This window comes from Oncorhynchus tshawytscha, linkage group LG03, assembly GCF_018296145.1.
Source record: "Oncorhynchus tshawytscha isolate Ot180627B linkage group LG03, Otsh_v2.0, whole genome shotgun sequence".
NCBI lineage: Eukaryota > Metazoa > Chordata > Actinopteri > Salmoniformes > Salmonidae > Oncorhynchus > Oncorhynchus tshawytscha.
Window position 1 is genome coordinate 45,359,403 of NC_056431.1, and position 19,703 is coordinate 45,379,105.

At 43.3% G+C, this 19,703-nt stretch overlaps 1 protein-coding gene across 5 annotated transcripts in view; it reads right to left on the bottom strand.

The window, feature by feature from the left end:
- Positions 1-19,703, bottom strand: part of LOC112236979 (FERM, ARHGEF and pleckstrin domain-containing protein 1) — an 81,811-nt gene that overhangs the window by 9,718 nt on the left and 52,390 nt on the right. The window contains exons 8-16 of one of the 5 annotated variants that reach the window (XM_024405621.2): positions 18,849-18,996; positions 18,346-18,441; positions 18,055-18,221; positions 17,782-17,850; positions 11,153-11,249; positions 10,723-10,933; positions 5,215-5,393; positions 4,758-4,847; positions 240-373 (exon numbers count right to left, since the gene is read on the bottom strand). In XM_024405621.2, the coding sequence (XP_024261389.1) occupies positions 240-373; positions 4,758-4,847; positions 5,215-5,393; positions 10,723-10,933; positions 11,153-11,249; positions 17,782-17,850; positions 18,055-18,221; positions 18,346-18,441; positions 18,849-18,996 (1,191 nt within the window). Of the gene's footprint in view, positions 1-239; positions 374-4,757; positions 4,848-5,202; positions 5,394-10,722; positions 10,934-11,152; positions 11,250-17,781; positions 17,851-18,054; positions 18,222-18,345; positions 18,442-18,848; positions 18,997-19,703 lie in introns of all 5 variants that reach the window. The other 4 variants (XM_024405616.2, XM_024405599.2, XM_024405607.2 and 1 more) reach the window with 4 other exon arrangements.

Below are 19,703 nucleotides of genomic sequence, written 5' to 3' on the forward strand. Positions count from 1 at the left end.
AGGCCTCCCAGACGGAATGTCAATACCGCTCATTAGACAAAGACCAGGCCCCGGGATCAATGAGCCCAGTTCACAATGACAAACCCCAACTGTGTTCTTACTCTAAGGGGACCTTACACAAAACGAGGCTAAGTGCACTGGCATTTTAATAAAAAAATGACCTGAACTATAAAAGAGATGTATCATTGTGATGGATTATAGTCATCCAGTGAGGTACAAGGCCTTTCATGCCATCTCACCATAGAGCCAGTCTCTGCTCCACCTCTCTGAGGAAGCCGGAGTGGAACTTGTACAGAGGGTCAAAGTTGGAGAAGATGGTGCTCTTCAGGGAGTCCGGTGCAGCTTCATCTTTACCCACCAAGTTCTGAAAAGACTGGGATGACAGACACACACACACAGAGAGAGAGAGAGTTCTGCATTAGAGCACACTCTTTATTGTGCAAATCGTGACATTCTCAATTGCCAGTAGCCAAAAGAGGACTTGCAATCTAATGAGGTGAAATACAGTGTTTCTCGTGAATTAGGAGCCCATCTGCTTGGATTGCATTAGAATCTGCCTGATGTGCTGCTGCCAAAAGACCTCTGTGCTATTGTTTAGCAACAATCACATTGGCCTCATGACTTCCACCAAATCCTTTAACGACCTGTAGATGAATGGAGGAATCGACCTGGAGATGAATGGAGGAAATGGAGGAATCAATAGCCCATCATTCCTGACAAGACCCAGGGGGAGTCTTTCATTAAAGGCTACCTGATCAGATTAAAAGGGAAGCTATAGCCTGATGTGGTTTGGAGTGGTGGAGTTGGAGGTGGTGGGGGGGTGGTTTAGCTGGTTTGCATCCCATATGACACCTTATTCCCAATATAGTGCACTATATATACACCCATAGTGTTCTGGTCAAAAGTAATGCAAAAATATTCACACCCCTTGACTTTATCCACATTTTGTTTTGTTACAAAGTGGGATTAAAATGGATTTAATTGACAACGATCTAGACAAAATACTCTGTAATGTCAAAGTGGAAGAATTTATATATATTTTTAAATGAATGGATGTTAAAAAAAAACAAATATATCGTAATTAGATAAGTATTCAACCCCCTGAGTCAATCAATACATGTTAGAATCACCTTTGGCAGTGACTACAGCTGTGAGTCTTTCTGGGTAAGGCTCTAAAAGCTTTGACCACCTGAATTGTACAATAACTGCCCTTATTCTTTAAAGAAATTATTCAAACTCTGTCAAGTTGGTTGTTAACTTTGCCAGACAGCCATTTCCAAGTCTTATAGATTTTCAAGACGATTTAAGTGAAAACTATAACTAGGTCACTAAGGAACATCCAATGTCATCTTGGTAAGCAACTCCAGTTGCTTCAGTAAGTATTTACACCCCTTGACTTCGACATTTTATTGTGTTACAGCCTGAATTTAAAATATATTCATATATCATAATGTCAAAGTGGAATTATGTTTTTTGAATTTTTAACAAATTAATTAAAAATTAAAAGCTGAAATGTCTTAAATTAACCCCTTTGTTATGGCAAGCCTACATAAGTTCAGGAGTAAAAATGTGCTTAACAAGTCATATAATAAATTGGATGATCTTCGAATGACTACCTCATATCTGTTCTCCCACACACAAAATGATCAGTAAGGTCCCTCAGTCGAGCATTGAATTTCAAACACAGATTCAACCACAAAGACCAGGGAGGTTTTCCAATGCCTCGCAAAGAAAGGCACCTCTTGCTAGATGGGTAAAAATTATAATGCAGACATTGAATATCCCTTTGAGCATGGTGAAGTTATTAGTTACACTTTAGATGATGTATCAATACACCCAGTCACTACAAAGATTCAGGTGTCCTTCCTAACTCAGTGGCTAGACGGGAAGGAAACCACTCAGGGATTTGGTGACTAATGGTGACTTTAAAACAGTTACAGAGTGTAATGGCTGTGATAGGAGAAAATTGAGGATGGATCAGCAACATTGCAGTTACTCCACAAAACAAAACTAATTTAAAAAGAGTGAAAAAAGTGGAGCCTGTACAGAATAAAAATATTTTAAAACATGCATCCTGTTTGCAACTAGGCACTAAAGTAATACTGCAAAATAAATGTGTCAAACAATTCACTTTTGTGTTATGCGTTTTGGATTTGCCCAAACATTACTTAGAACCACTCTACATAATTTCAAGCACAGTGGTGGCTGCATCATGTTTTGGGTATGCTTGTAATCATTAAGGAATTAGGAGCTTTACAGGATAACAAATAAATGGAATGATGCTGAGCACAGGCAAAATACTAGAGGAAAACCTAGTTCAGTCTGCTTTCCACCAGACACTGGGACATCTATTCACCTTTCAGCAGGGCAATAACTTAAAACACAAGGCCACATCTACACTGGAGTTTCTTACCAAGAAATGTTGAATGTTCCTGAGTGGTTGAGTTACAGTTTTGACTTAAATCTGCTTGAAAATATATGGCAAGACCTGAAAATGGTTGTCTAGCAGTGATCAACAACCAATTTGACAGAGCTTGAAGAATAAAAAAATAAAATAATGGCAAATATTGTACAATCCAGTCTCAGAGACTTACCCAGAAAGACTCACAGCTGTAATCACTGCCAAAAGTGATTCTGTCATTGACTGTATTGACTGGGGTGTGAATACTTATGTAAATTAGATATGTCTGTATTTTATTTTCAATACGTGTACAAAATGTCTAAAACATGGTTTCACTTTTTCATTTTGGGGTATTGTGTGTAGATGAATGTGAAAAAGTAATCAATTTAATACATTTTGAATTCAGGGTGTAACAAAATGAGCAATAAGTCAAGGGGCATGAATACCTTTTGAAGGCAGTGTATATTTGGCCTTGTATTTTAGGTAATTGTCCTGCTGAAAGGTGAATTTGTCTCCCAGTGTCTGTTGGAAAGCAGACAACCAGGTTTTCGCCTGTGCTTAGCTCCATTTCATTTCTTTTTATCCCAAAACTCTAACTAGTCCTTGCCTATGATAAGCATACCCATAACATGATGCAGCCACCACCATGCTTGAAAATATGAAGAGAGTGGTACTCAGTGATGTGTTGTGTTGGCCCCAAACATAATGTTTGTATTCAGCACAAAAAGTCAATTTATTTGGCACAGGATGCATGATTTGGAATATTTTTATTATGTACAGGCTTCCTTCTTTTCACTCTGTTATTTATATTGTGGAGTAACTACAATGTTATTGCTCCATCCTCAGTTTTCTGCTTTATAGTCACCATTGGCCTCATGGTGAAATACCTGAGTGGTTTCCTTTCTCTCCGGCAACTGAGTTAGGAAGGACGCCTGTATCTTTGTGGTGACTGGGTGTATTGATACAACATCCAAAGTGTAATTAATAACTTCACTACGCTCAAAAGGATATTCAACGTCAGATTGTTTACATTTTTGTTACCCACCTACCAATAGGTGCCCTTCTTTGTGAGACATTTGAAAACATCCCTGTTTTTTGTGGTTTTGTGCGTAGGCCAGTGACACAAAATCTCAATTTAATACATTTTAAAATCAGGCTGTAAGACAACAAAATGTGAAAATTTGTCAAGAGGTGTGAATACTGTATGAAGGCAGTGTAGACAGGAGAGGAACAGGGTTTAGAGGAGGTAAAGCAGGGTGCTGCTGAAAGGCCTTGGGAAGCAGACAGCAGGCAGCAGCTGTTTCTCAGATGACTTAACAACACCAGCCAATGGGGGAGGGTGGAGAGGGGGAGGGAGAAAAAAAAAAAAGAGAGAAAGAATGAGAAAGCGAGAAGAGAGAGACAGAGTGACCGAAAGAGAAAGAGCAGCCAAGGCAAATGTTTATGAGAAGTGTAAAAGGCTTCTCGAAACATCAGAGAAGACAAGAAGCGGTGGCGGCCCATATAAACAGCGAGAGAAGAGAGTGGTTCTGCAGTCTCCGTTTCCATAGCTGTGAACACTGCTACAACCAGATGATGTTCACAGGGTGAATACTGAATACTGACTCCATACCCCGCACGACTAAAACACATGCCGCTCAACCCCCCCTTCCCCAAAAGACGTGTAAATATTGGACTATAAATTGTGGCTGTATTATACTTATTCTAAAACGTTTATTTTATTCTACTGAGCCATTTACTTTATGTTCATATTATTATCTTTTATCGTTTCGTACTGCTGTTGCATTGTGGAGAAGGAACCTGCAAGTAAGCATTTCATTGGATGGTGTATACCATGTATACCATGTGTATCCCGCACATACGACGAATTAAAACGTGACACCAACACTCACAGCAACTTCCTTCACTGATTGCAATACACTGGAAGGAGATGTGCCTTTCTTTTAATGTCCTGTTTTCTTTTACGTCTCCCTTGAGAGACAAACAAAAATGCGTCCATATGTTTGTCTGTACAGAGGCGGTGGGAGCCAAAAGGAAATGACTAAAATAGGATGTCAGCCCAACGTTACGCAGGGACATTCAAGGCCGTGGATCTCATTGCACTGTATATTTACAGCCTTGGGTGAGATAAACAGATGAATACATTTCATAGCATTCTCAGAGTATTTCCCCCACCTGCCAAAAAACATCTCCCACCCCCACTGCATGGATCCCTGTGTGTTTGCCATATGCTCTTTTGTAAAGCAGCTAGCCGGAATAATCAATGTTTTCTGCCCGGAGGATGGGAGAAAATAAACAAAAGGTCAGTGTTGAGTCCCTGAGAGAGCGGAAGACTCTATCTGGTGATGGGCCTCACCACAGTCACGACCTCCAGGTCCTTCAGATAGGTTCTCTCTGTGGTCAGCAGCTCCTTGGCAATAAAGTAGGCCTTGTCGGTGGGGAATCTCTGTGAAAGGAAGAGGACAGAGTGTTAAACTGAGCAGAGACAACACAGTAAGCTGTAGACTGTGTCTTGGGTATTTTTTTTCACATTTTGTGTCATCAATTCCAGTGTTAAGACATGTAGCCCAGTTACAGTACATCACATTTTGTACAGTGTTCACAACACTGGTCCCTGTGGGTAGTTATTTAGGCCAGGTAATCTGGGTCCTCTGCTATTTTAGGTACTATGTGACTGTAGCCTCTTTGAAGCTGGTTATGCTAACTGGAGATTTAAATCCACAACGACGTCCACACAGCAACTGACAACAATCCCTCTCTAGTTCTAATCCTTTAACGGGGGCCCTCTCTGGACCACAAACCTTCCTCCGAACCTCGTCTTCATCGTCGGTGCGCACGCTTCCGGCATCGTTGAGCAGGGGGCTGGTAAGGGGGGAGGGCTGCCGACCGTCCGGACTGTGACCACAGAGCTCGACCGGCTTCTGACCATTGACCATGCCCTGGGAGTTACCGGAGGAGGCGGAGAGATGGGGGCTGTTGGACACCACTCCTGCTGTAGCGAAGGAGAGGGGGATGAGAAATGAGGAAGAGTTAGAGACGAACAAGTTCAATTACAGTCATATACATCTTATAGTATTGTCCCAGGGATAATAATGAGAGCTAAATTGGGGGATGTGCCTTGCCTGTAGCTAGTTACTGTAGCTACTTGCATCCAGACAAGAGTCACCCATGACTCACTCTGCTGCCCAGACAGCTCTAGTGCTCTTCTCTCTCTGTAATGTCTGCCATTTCAGCATGATACCATCAGGATTACGCTGCTGTTGGGTTGAATACAGTATTATGAATGACTGGAATCGATTACCTAAATCAACTACACTTCCACTAGGATGTTCACTAGGGACACTTGATTGCATACTTGCCCACTACCGTCTCCTGTCCTCTGATAGCACCACGTTGGCATGGACAGAACAATGATTAAACCAGCAACATCTCTGGTGAACACCTTACAGACGCCACGATACTACATTCTACAATGGAGGGGACAGCTGTGACAACAAGCACCACGGGAATACCAAACACGGACTACATGAACACAGCCACGAGACACACAAATGAGTGTATATTAAAAAAAACACACACTATAAACACACACACACACATTTAACAGAGCTACGCTACATCTACGACAGCACAGGAGGATGAGGATGGGACTAGGGTCTAAAAACAGTCACGAGACAATGTCGGGGGGGTGGTCTTTATAAAAGAAGATTCCGGAGTCCCACTTCATAAAGGTCAACTTTATTGACACTAGTGCACAACCGTATACAAGGTTAAAAAGTGTAGAAAGTCTCCCGGGAAAAAGAGAAGATCCGGTAAAATCAGTATCAGAGCCCAGTGAGTGTCAAAGCAACATCAACACGAGACCGTAGCAAACAGTGTGTGACGGAAGTGAGTAAAGAGATCGAGTGAGTGAGAGAAAGAGGGAAAGAGAAACAAGTCAAGTTGGAATTTACAACAAGCATATTCTGGGACTTGTCTAATAGTACCTGTAGATGTCACAGTGCACAAAGAGCTTCCCAGAATAATCTCTCTATTGCAGTATTACTACGGATACCACTTTGCTAATACTTTATTAAGACAGTCAGTTGCTTTAGAGGGAGCATACCGATTGTACACTCAAGCTATATTATACAAATCAATTGTGTCAATTGTAGGAGCAGCACAATCTGCAGAAGAAGCATTTTGTGTCCACTCGTTGTAAAATTGAACTTAAATCAAAGTTTAATGGGTGAGCAGTAATCATCGTAACGTAATGCACATTGTCGTCTCAGATGGATCAAATTATACCTTGCTGCTGAAAGTGCTACTGGCTTGTCTGATGTGAGTGATATCTACCTGGTGAAATGTTACAGCAGGTAGGAGTGAGGTGAGGGTACATACATCGTGAAACAGCCAGGGCAAGAAAGCATCAACATCATGCCTGAGCCCTGGGTTAGCTTCTTGGACATGCAATGGAACCAAGCGCGGTCGAGACTAGCACACACACACAAGCCTGGCCTATAGAGCCATGAATTTAAACCTGGCACACAATATATTACTATATTATATTACTATAGAGTAGGTGTAGTGAATGTGTTGGTATCGAATACAAATCATGACCCGAAATATCAGCCGTGTGCAACAGCCCAACGCCACAGAGCCATAAGACAGTGCTTGGTGTACCTGACAGGGTTCTCCTTGCCTGCAGTGATCCAGCGACCAGCACTACTCTCACACTGTTCCCTCTCACACTTAACCTGGAAGTCATCAATGAATCAGGTAAAAACAACATTGTGTTATTATTTACAGTTTATATTCATTTTGGACCATGTTAATAAATAGGACCAATATCATAAAACGACACAATAGATAATAAATACTCTGTACACGTGGATAAAGCCCAAGCCTAGAAGAGTCTCAAAGATCCTAGACTAGCAGAAGCCCGTGGCATTGACGGATGAGCTGAGAGACTGAGACGCTGCCCTTAAATTGCCTTTCAGACACATAACATGCAGCACATACTGAAACCTGCCTCCGTGTTCCCAGCGTATTCCCTGGTTCCTGTCATCCTGAACAGAGTCATTTCTCAACTCCCCAGTCCTACATTCTAGTCCTCTGTACTCTCTGCTGACAGTCACCGGGACCACTGCAGTAAAGGAGACCCAGTTGAACCCCTTTTCTCTTCACACAGTCAGTTACAGAACAGCAAGACATCAGGACAGTACAGGAACAGGTTCACATGCTTTCAGAGCAGGGAAATAGAGACAAGGTGAGATTTAACCCCTTAAGTGTTGCATGCTGACAGAACAGTGTTTCAAATTGGACAAGGAAATTCGGGAAATAAAAAAATAAAAAATTAAAAGCATTGTGATATAAGGTCAATAAATCCTTAATCAAAATTATACACTGCAAACAAATGACAAGGAGAATGAAGCAAAAAGAAGAAAAAAATATCGGGGACAGCAAGAAAACAAATAAAACACAAAAGTGCAGAGTAATTTTGTTAGGGAAAAATGGCTACCTTTGTAATGCTGGAGGAAAAGAACAAATCAGTGAGATAAGTATACCCCTGGAGTTCGCTGAACAATAGAGAATGAACGCTTACAAGAGATGTTTAGGTAGACAAGGAGAAGAAGAGATGCCAACAGTGGGCATCAGAGCCATATTATACCACCAACACCTGAGGTCTCACACACACACACTCAAACACACTCTCTTAGGTCTAATAAAACATGCCTAAAACCCACAGAGAATTGCTTTTCTGGACAACCAGTACCAGCACTGTCCAGTAGTACTAAGTGGGTATGGATATCTGCTGGTATGTCAAGTCTTAAAATAACGTTCCTTCGATAAAACGGATGTTCAAATTATTGTTGCTCCGTTTGTATATATATATATATATACATGTATGTATATGTATATATATATTCACACACACAGTCAACAGTAGTTAGCTGAATTTCAATCCGTTGAGTATTTGTACAGAACACAGGGTTACTGTAAACATAGTGAATATGAATTGAAGAGTTGGGACGTGCTGCAGCTGAACTGGAAGCTTTCTCAGCACCAAACAAAGACATGGCCGACTTCTCTCACTACGGACACCAATTAGATATCGACCGCATGTACAGTACAAGCAAAACCCACGTCTATAGTCAATACTATTGTGCCCTCCTAAGCAACTCCCTAAATATCAACAATTAATCAGACATAGAACATCAACACAGAACATTACAAGGAAACTGCCTGTCTGTCTCCTCTAATTCTAGGCACAGTATACTCAACACGAACCAATCCATCACAAAAGTCTACAGATACGATCATAACGATTACAAAAGCAATACAAGTGCATATACAGTACCGTATAAAACGTAAACCAACTCCCCCATCGACATGCTATCAAACAACAACACATTGTCAATTTACAGAATGGATGTTATATCAGCGATGGGCGACTCCAGTCCTCGGGCGGGAGTGATGTCACACTTTTCTCCCCATCCCTAGCAAACACAGCTGATTCAACTAATTGCGTTCTAAACTGAAGATCATGATTAGTTGATTATAGGAGTCAGGTGTGTCAGCTGGGGCTGGGGCAAAACTGTTACACCAATCAGGCCCCCCGAGGACTGGAGTTGCCCACCCTGTGTTATATGAAGACACAAGACGGCATTAGACAGAGCATTGGAACCCTCCGACAATCAATAAACCCTACAATGCATCATCGTAGACGGAGTGTGAAACAATAATTCCCTCGACTACATCCCAAACATTCAGCTACAGAGCATCAGGGTGTTTGAAACCCTCACCGACCACTGCATTTCATTCATGCAGTGTTTGTTCAAAGGACTTGGCACTAGAAAACGATAATCTCTCTAATTCAGAACCACCTGGTGTGTGCAGACACCAATACAATCCGAGAAGACATGAAAGGTTAACCCCCTAAGGGTAGAAGAGAACAGAGAGAGCCTTCATCCCTCTCTCCCTCAGTTAAAGGGCAGAGCGACCCAATGGGAAACAGAGTGTCAGGCTGGCTCATGGTTGAGCGTACTCTACTGTATGCTCAGCACAGCGACAGAGGAGTGTGAAGGTTAGTAGTGCCTTGTCTTAAACCCTCCTAAGCAACATCTGTCCCTCCACACAAACTGGCATAGCTATCACCATCTACCACGCTAACCATCCCATCTCCTCTCAGACCCAATGCTACCCTACCCTGCCTATAGGGCAGGTCTCTGGACTTCTTTTCTCAAGGCTAGCCTAACAGCTGAACACCTGAGCCCCGTCCTCGTCACTAAAATTAAGGCAGCCATCTTCCTCCAACTCCTCATCCAGCTGGAGGCTACCGAAGGAGTATTTGTTCCTGGGCATGGGGGAGGAGTTGACCCCCATGGCCATGGGGTTACCATAGGTCAGCGGGTGGCTGCTGGAGCTGCCCGTGGTGGTCTCGGTCTCAGAGTCACTGGACTCAGTGCCACTGCTGGTGGAGCCGTCAATCATCTGAACAGCCCCTATGTGGTCTACGCCACCCCGGCTGTACAGCTTCTGTAAGGGGCTGGGCTTGGGCTGGCCGGGGGCAGACAGGCCATTGGCCATCATACGGCGCTCCAGAGCAGCCATGCGCTCGTTGCGGGAGACGACAGGTCGGGGATCGTGGGAGGGCGTGGACGTGGCCTGCTGCGGGCTCAGGACGAAGGGGTCAGTGTCGGAACGGTTACGCATGTTGTGGAGCTTCTGTAAGTGTGGCGAGCGGGCCACGATGGGTGAGTAGCTGCCGTAGTTTGGCGGGGCCTGGCCCTCATCTCGGGGCCCCCCAGGGCCCCCCCGGGCGTTAAAGCCCCCGTGACCCGGTTCGTCCCAGCGCGGGAGCCGGGAGCCGTAGCCGTTCTGATCGGCGTGGCTGAGCGAACCTGTCCGGTGGAAGGTGCTCATAACGGGGCTTGACGTGGTGCTCTTAGAGCCTAACATATGGCGGACTGTCAGGGGGCTGCTGCTACGCTGATCCCCAATACCACGACCCCCCAAATCCTCCATCATAGTACTATGGAGAGGGCCACGTGGCGGACCCCCGCCGAAGAACGACAGGTTTCCCGACTCATCTAATGCACGGCTCATATTGAGGGGGGGTTTTGGGGAGGGAGGGGACTCCATGTACCTCATCCTACCCAGAGCGAGTTCTCGCTCGTTTATACTGCCACGGCGGGGGCCCGCCACCTCCTCCCCATAGCTCTCATTAGGGTGAGACCTGGTAACCCGGCCCTTGGCCACGTCGTATTCACTATCTATATCACTGCAGTCAATGTAGGGGATGGAGGAGCTGCTGCCCTTAGCGCCCCGGGAGGCTGGACCTGTGTTCAGATGTTCTGGGTGGGGCTGCCTGGCTGGGCCTGGTTCTGCCCCGGGGCCTGGCCTTTCCTCGCTGTGTGCCCCATTCCTCTGGCTGGAGGGGCTGCTTCTGGTCCGCAGGGCCGATGGGTCTTCGGCGCTCACCAACACGGACTCCTTCCAGTGACGGCGTGGCGGAGAGTCCACTATGTCTCCTGGAGCACGGCTCACACTCTGTGGCGTACGGAGACGGGAGAAGAGAGAGGAGGAGAGGGTTGAAGGTTATACTGACAGTTAAACAAGGAAATAGAGTTAGTTATTCACTCCACTCAATTATTAACACTCTTCTACGCACTATATTTTTCATGTTCTAATCTTCCTAGGTGAAAACATGCTGGGTTGGCTAGCAGATAGATAGAGACGGTTCCACAAAGTGCCATTTAGTACACTAGCCTCGAAGGAGACACTGACTTCTTTTGGCACTTGAGGGCGGTGCGGGGAAGGCAGTGGAGACAGACGGCTGCTGCTGTGCTGGACCCTGCTGTGTTTCCTGAAGAGGAGAAAGGGTGACAGAAAGCCAACATGTTATACACCTGGCAAACCTTCGCACATCCAGTCTCTGTATAACTAGATATAAAAAACACCGCCATTAAAGGGCTCTATTTGAACAAACCGACGGTTAATCTAAGCGCTGGCGCTGTACATGTGTCGTAGGTATGGGGTGTGTCAGAATCATCTTTGCTATTTTCACAGTCGTTATTACGAGCGCAATAGCTGGCGGTAGTGCGAAAGGGCTGGGTTTTGATGAATAAATAAGTTGTAGGTGTGACGAGGGCTTGGCCACTCACTGGCCAATCAAGGCGTTCCATAGCTTAATAATACTGCATAGGCGTTTGCTTCAAGTTCTGTAGGTTATTGACAGTCAATTTGGCTGGGGGCACTGAATATTCTCATCCTAGTCCATTGTGGATTGATACTAAAGTTTATTAAATAGCATAGGCTACAGTAACAAGTGATAGCAACAACAACAAAATCCTGTGTTTGCTCAATAGGTTTGGAATGTTAACAGTCAACATTGTAATTGGCTTCAACTAGTATTAGGTCTTTACGCATTGCACTTCTCCTCAAAAACAAAAAACAGATAATGTATCTGTGAGGCATGTTCTCAATAAGCACGATATAGCCTAGGCCTAGCTTTAATATGGCGTTGGACGCAAACCGAATGGAGTATGCACTGCCGGTAGGCCTGTGTGACGTGTGAATATTGAAAACGTAGGTCAGCAAAAATCTCACGAGTAGACCATTTTGAAAACTTTTATGAAAAGGCTCCGTGGCTAATAATTGGCCAGGATGAGCATGAAACCTAAACACATTGCTGTTAAACGAGCTTTCGTTATCGTAGGGAAAGGGTAGTCTAACAAAAGGAATGATTTTTTAATCAAATTAAATGGAAAACAAGCCAACTGTTACAGGAAAATAACTTCAATGTTTCTAAATACGAGTGTCACCGGGTTATCTAATCACTGGTTCCATGACGGGCATATAGCCTACATGGAGGGGATTGTAAGCACATCCAAAATAATAAGAGGAGCAGGCTAAAATCATTTAATAACCTACAGTTGAAGACGGAAGTTTACATACACTTAGGTTGGAGTCATTAAAACTGTTTTTTCAACCACTACTCAAATTTCCTGTTAACAAACTATAGTTTTGGCAAGTCGGTTGGGACATCAACTTTGTGCATGACAAGTAATTTTTCCAACAATTGTTTACAGACAGATTATTTCATTTATAATTCAATGTATCACAATTCCAGTGGGTCAGAAGTATACATACACTAAGTTGACTGTGCCTTTAAACAGCTTGGAAAATTCCAGAAAATGATGTCATGGCTTCAGAAGCTTCTGATAGGCTAATTGACATAATCTGAGTTAATTGGAGTTGTACCTGGAGATGTATTTCAAGGCCTACCTTCAAACTCAGTGCCTCTTTGCTTGACATCATGGGAAAATCAAAAGAAAATCAGCCAAGACCTAAAAAAACCAATTGTAGACCTCCACAAGTCTGGTTCATCCTTGGGAGCAATTTCCAAACGCCTGAAGGTACCACATTCATCTGTACAAACAATAGTACGCAAGTATAAACGCTATGGGACCACACAGCCGTCATACCGCTCAGGAAGGAGACGCGGTCTGTCTCCTAGAGATGAACGTACTTTGGTGTGCGAAAAGTGCAACTCAATCCCAGAACTACAGCAAAGGACCTTGTGAAGATGCTAGAGGAAACAGGTACATAAGTATCTATATCCACAGTAAAACGAGTCCTAGATCGACATAATCTGAAAGGCCGCTCAGAAAAGAAAAAGCCACTGCTCAAAAACTGCCATAAAAAAAGCCAGACTACGGTTTGCAACTGCAAAATAGGGACAAAGATCGTACTTTTTGGAGAAATGTCCTCTGGTCTGATGAAACACAAATATAACTGTTTGGCCATAATGACCACTGTTATGTTTGGAGGAAAAAGGGGGAGGCTTGCAAGCCGAAGAACACCATCCCAACCGTGAAGCACTTCACAAAATAGATAAGCTTCATGAGGAAGGAAAATTATGTGGATATACTGAAGCAACATCTCAAGACATCAGTCAGGAAGTTAAAGCTTGGTCGCAAATGGGTCTTCCAAGTGGACAATGACCCCAAGCATACTTCCAAAGTTGTGGCAAAACGGCTTAAGGACAACAAAGTCAAGGTATTGGAGTGGCCATCACAAAGCCCTAACCCCATCCTATTGAAAATCTGTGCGCATAACTGAAAAAGCATGTGTGAGCAAGGAGGCCTACTCAGTTACACCAGCTCTGTCAGGAGGAATGGGCCAAAATTCATCAAACTTCTTGTGGGAAGCTTGTGGAAGGCTACCCGAAACATTTGACCCAAGTTAATCAATTGAAAGGTAATGCTACCAAATAATTGAGTGTATGCAAACTTCTGAACCACTGGGAATGTGACGAAAGAAATGAAAGCTGAAATAAATCACTCTACTATTATTCTGACATTCCACATTCTTAAAATAAAGTGGGGATCCTAATTGACCTAAAACAGGGATTTTTTTTTACCAGGATTAAATGTCAGGAATTGTGAAAAACTGAGTTTAAATGGCCAAGGTGTATGTAAACGTCCGACTTCAACTGTATATGGATAAAAATGGGATTTCCACTCACTGTTTTGCTGCTGCCAAACTTGATAATTTAATAAAGCTTTGGTGATGAGGAGAAGGGGATGCTATGCTTGGTTTTTAAATCAAATGAAACAGGATTTTTACGTTTCTAAATATGAGGTTTACGGGCACTAAAAGCACATCTCTCTTGTGCATATAGGTACTGTGCGTCACGGCTGGATAGGCTGTGCTTCCGCTGTCAAAATCCTAACCAACCCCGTTACTGCGAACACCAGCTTTCGGTTGGTCTTCTTTTATTTTTGTTATCAGCTTCAACATTGCGGCTTCTATCGATGTAATTGTCTGCATAATTCCCAATCCCCCATATATATATATATATATATACAGTGCCGTGCGAAAGTATTCGGCCCCCTTGAACTTTTGCCACATTTCAGGCTTCAAACATAAAGATATAAAACTGTATTTTTTTGTGAAGAATCAACAACAAGTGGGACACAATCATGAAGTGGAACAACATTTATTGGATATTTCAAACTTTTTTAACAAATCAAAAACTGAAAAATTGGGCGTGCAAAATTATTCAGCCCCTTTACTTTCAGTGCAGCAATCTCTCTCCAGAAGTTCAGTGAGGATCTCTGAATGATCCAATGTTGACCTAAATGACTAATGATGATAAATACAATCCACCTGTGTGTAATCAAGTCTCCGTATAAATGCACCTGCACTGTGATAGTCTCAGAGGTCCGTTAAAAGCGCAGAGAGCATCATGAAGAACAAGGAACACACCAGGCAGGTCCGAGATACTGTTGTGAAGAAGTTTAAAGCCGGATTTGGATACAAAAAGATTTCCCAAGCTTTAAACAGCCCAAGGAGCACTGTGCAAGCGATAATATTGAAATGGAAGGAGTATCAGACCACTGCAAATCTACCAAGACCTGGCCGTCCATCTAAACTTTCAACTCATACAAGGAGAAGACTGATCAGAGATGCAGCCAAGAGGACCATGATCACTCTGGATGAACTGCAGAGATCTACAGCTGAGGTGGGAGACTCTGTCCATAGGACAACAATCAGTCGTATATTGCACAAATCTGGCCTTTATGGAAGAGTGGCAAGAAGAAAGCCATTTCTTAAAGATATCCATAAAAAGTGTTGTTTAAAGTTTGCCACAAGCCACCTGGGAGACACACCAAACATGTGGAAGAAGGTGCTCTGGTCAGATGAAACCAAAATTGAACTTTTTGGCAACAATGCAAAACGTTATGTTTGGCGTAAAAGCAACACAGCTCATCACCCTGAACACATCATCCCCACTGTCAAACATGGTGGTGGCAGCATCATGGTTTGGGCCTGCTTTTCTTCAGCAGGGACAGGGAAGATGGTTAAAATTGATGGGAAGATGGATGGAGCCAAATACAGGACCATTCTGGAAGAAAACCTGATGGAGTCTGCAAAAGACCTGAGACTGGGACGGAGATTTGTCTTCCAACAAGACAATGATCCAAAACATAAAGCAAAATCTAAAATGGAATGGTTAAAAAATAAACATATTCAGGTGTTAGAATGGCCAAGTCAAAGTCCAGACCTGAATCCAATCGAGAATCTGTGGAAAGAACTGAAAACTGCTGTTCACAAATGCTCTCCATCCAACCTCACTGAGCTCGAGCTGTTTTGCAAGGAGGAAAAAATTTCAGTCTCTCGATGTGCAAAACTGATAGAGACATACCCCAAGCGACTTACAGCTGTAATCGCAGAAAAAGGTGGCGCTACAAAGTATTAACTTAAGGGGGCTGAATCATTTTGCACGCCCAATTTTTCAGTTTTTGATGTGTTAAAAAAGTTTGAAATATCCAACAAATGTCGTTCCACTTCATGATTGTGTCCCACTTGTTGTTGATTCTTCACAAAAAAATACAGTTTTATATCTTTATGTTTGAAGCCTGAAATGTGGCAAAAGGTCGCAAAGTTCAAGGGGGCCGAATACTTTCGCAAGGCACTGTATATATATATATTTTTTAAATATATATTATTTTAAATATATCTACACAGTCCAGTTAAAGGTTTGGACACTATTCCTTCAAGGACATTGTAGAATAATGGTGAAGACAACAAAACTATGAAATAACACATATGGAATCATGTACTAACCAAAAAAGCTTTATACAAATCAAAATATATTTTATATTTGAGATTCTTCAAAGTAGCCACCCTTTTCCTTGACGACAGCTTTGCACACTCTTGGCATTCTCTCAACCAGCCTCATGAGGTAGTCACCTGGAATGAATTTCAATTAACAGGTGTGCCTTGTTAAAAGTTAATTTGTGGAATACCTTTCCGTCTTAATGTGTTTGAGCCAAACACTTGTGGTGACAAGGTAGGGGTGGTATACAGAAGATAGCCCTATTTGGTAAAAGACCAAGTCCATATTATGGCAAGAACAGCTCAAATAAGCAAAGAGAAATGATAGTCCATCATTACTTTAAGACATGAAGGTCAGTCAATCTGGAAAATGTCAAGAACTTTGAATGTTTCTTCAAGTGCAGTTGCAAAAACCACCAAGCGCTATGGTGAAACTGGCTTTCATGAGGACCGCCACGGGAAAGGAAGACCCAGAGTTACCTCTGCTGCAGAGGATAAGTTCATTATAGTTACCAGCCTCAGAATTTGTAGCCCAAATAAATGCTTCAGAGATCAAGTTTCAGACACATCTCAACATCAACTGTTCAGAGGAGACTTTGTGAAATCAGGCCTTCATGGTCAAATTGCTGCAAAGAAACCACTACTAAAGAACACCAATAATAATAATAATAATAATAATAATAATAATAAGAGACTTGCTTGGTCCAAGAAACACATGCAATGGACATTAGATCGGTGGAAATCTGTCCTTTTGTCTAAGGAGTCCAAATTTGCAATTTTTGGTTCCAACTGTCGTGACGCGGAGATCATCCAGTCACCTACTCAGTATGTGTGGTTCTTTTGCCCATCTTAATCTTTTATTTTTATTGCCCAGTCTGAGATATGGCTTTTTCTTTGCAACTCTGCAAAAAAGGCCAGCACCCTGGAGTCACCTCTTCACTGTTGACATTGAGACTTGGTTGTTTTGCGGGTACTATTTAATGAAGCTGCCAGTTGAGGTCTTGTCTGTTTCTCAAACTAGACACTAATGTACTTGTCCTCTTGCTCAGTTGTGCACCGGGTCCTCCCACTCCTCTTTCTATTCGGGTTATAGCCAGTTTGCGCTGTTCTGTGAAGGGAGTAGTACGAGATCTTCAGTTTCTTGGCAATTTCTCCCATAGAATAGCCTTCATTTCTCAGAACAAGAATAGACTGAAGAGTTTCAGAAGAAAGTGCTTTGTTTCAGTCCATTTTTAGCCTGTAATCGAACCCACAAATGCTGATGCTCAAGATACTCAACTAGTCCAAAGAAGGCAAGTTTTATTGCTTCTTTTATCAGAACAACAGTTTTCAGCTGTACTAACAATTTCAAAAGGGTTTTCTAACAATCATTTAGCCTTTTAACATGAAAAACACAACATGCCATTGGAACACAGGAGGGATGGTTGCTGATAATGGGCATCTGTACGCCTAAGTAGATATTCCATACAAAATTTGCTGTTTCCAGCTACAATAGTCATTTGTGACCCCAAACCTTTGAACGGTAGTGTATATATAACATTCTATTGGTTTTGTATAATTGTTTCTGAAATATCCCCACCGGCGCATACTGGAATTGGCACTTCGGCGCACGTTAAGGACACACCTCCGATATTGCCACCCATCCCACATCAGCGCATGCAAGCTAATATAAGACAGGTAAATTACCAGTCCTGGCACTAGGGTATGAAAATAGAAGAATAGACAATTGCGCTGGCTTAACGTCAGCCAAAAATAGAGCCCTAAGTCTTTACCTTTCAAAGGGAATCTTCTTAAACTCAGAATCCTTCACGTAATCAATCACCTGCTTCTGGGTCCGACCGCTGCAGTGAGAAAAGTAGCAAGGGAGATGATTGAGGTCAGTGAACTTACAACAGAGCTGGAGCAGCTTTGTCCGGGTGACAGTTAGTAAATGAGATTCAGACTGAGGTACTGACTGGTTCTTCATCAAACCTGCTATATGTGTCATGAGAGACTGCTTTATTATTGTGTGGCCCCAGGGGCCCTCGAGGGGCCAGCTTGTCTACCTGAATCTGAAGGAGGAGCCTCGGGTGAAGAGGACAGGCTTGGGTTTGGGTTTGGGCTCCTCGAAGAGGCGGAAAAAGGCGTGGTATTCCACACAGATCTTCCAGAAGACTTTACAGCAGTCCCTGCTACCCATCAGGAACTCCAGAGTGTCCTGGTAAGAGCTCTGCTGCAGGGTGGGACAGATATAGATGTAACACGCATCAATGCAAAAAACTCAGGGCTGGACGCCCTTAGGCATTGGTGATGATTATCATTTTGAAATTCTTATAGTCTATGGCCAGATGACTTACGTTCAGGTCTGGTCTGAGCTTGATGAGAAACCGCTTCCGTTTGAAGCTCAATTTGCGCACTTTGGACCAGTTGAAGGCATTGATCTTGGTGTGTCCCTGCAGCCAATGTAGAAGTTCACACAACGGTTTAACATGGCGTGTGCCATGCAATAAAAGCCAGCCTGTTCGTCTTAATAATCCTGTCATCAAACATCAGCTCCACATTCCTCAAATAGAACTAGCTCTTAATCCCAATAGATTTGTGAACAGAGAAACTGTCACATGTCAAAAGCCTGTCAAACTCAATTCCACTTCAAAGAGCAATTGAAAAGCAGAACAGCTGCAAGCAAGTGTGGCATAACCAAGCTGGTTAATCATTTAAACTACCCATTTGCCATTACACCATCCACATCAAACATTTGGATCAAACATCCTGTACGTTTCTAATTATAAACAGCAGTCTACAAATCCTCTAACTCCATCCAGCTCTACTCTGTGTTGACCTGTAAAGTAGTGTTGGTCACCTGAAAGACCAGGACACCCGTGTGCGCCACGGCCAGGCTCAGCTTGCTGCCCTCGCGGTCCTTGGCAGGATGCAGTCTCACTCCGTACAGCTCCAGCCTGCGTGCCACCTCCAGCAGCTGGTAGTCCGACTCTGCTGGCGTCTGACCCCTACAAGCACACAAACAATAGCCTGCGTCAAGTCTCATGTAAGTCTCATAAGCCTCTCCAAGGACATGTCCCAAATGACACTCTATTCCCTTTATAGTGCCCTACTTTTGACGCAGTCTCACACAAGTCTCTTATGAGTTTCACAATCACGGCAAGGTGGAGATGAGGTGGGATGCGTCAGAATTCAAACAGTTACATTTCACATCCATTTTGAGCTTCTGAACCTGGCTGCTCTAAATCAAGAACTGTACTTTAAATCGGAATAATATCTACCATCAAATACATAGTCCTATATGTTCTGTAAATGTGGTGAGAGACCAAGCCACAAGCCAATCTGTGTTCCCACATTCAGTTGACACCACACACCACCGAGTTCTGGGTAGAAACGAAGTTGCACAGTACCTCATTTCCCTAATTCTTATCTGTGAAAAAGCTTTCCTGTTTCCTGTGTGCTGTAGTTAATTAGAGATTTAACTCTGGCCATGGCTCCCTGCCAGGAGAACTGTGGTTAGTGTTATCAGCTGAAAAGACAGAAAAGAAAAAGAACAAGCCGGGGAGGACAGTCAAATCTAACGGAGCTCCTTTCATCTTGTCAGCTGCCTAGCGTGGAGGACTGGGGGGTGAGGGGAGGGCTGACCATGTCCTCCTGGCACATGTTTAGAGCCAGCCAGCTGCAACGATGAGGACGACACTGAGGGGATTGTGGG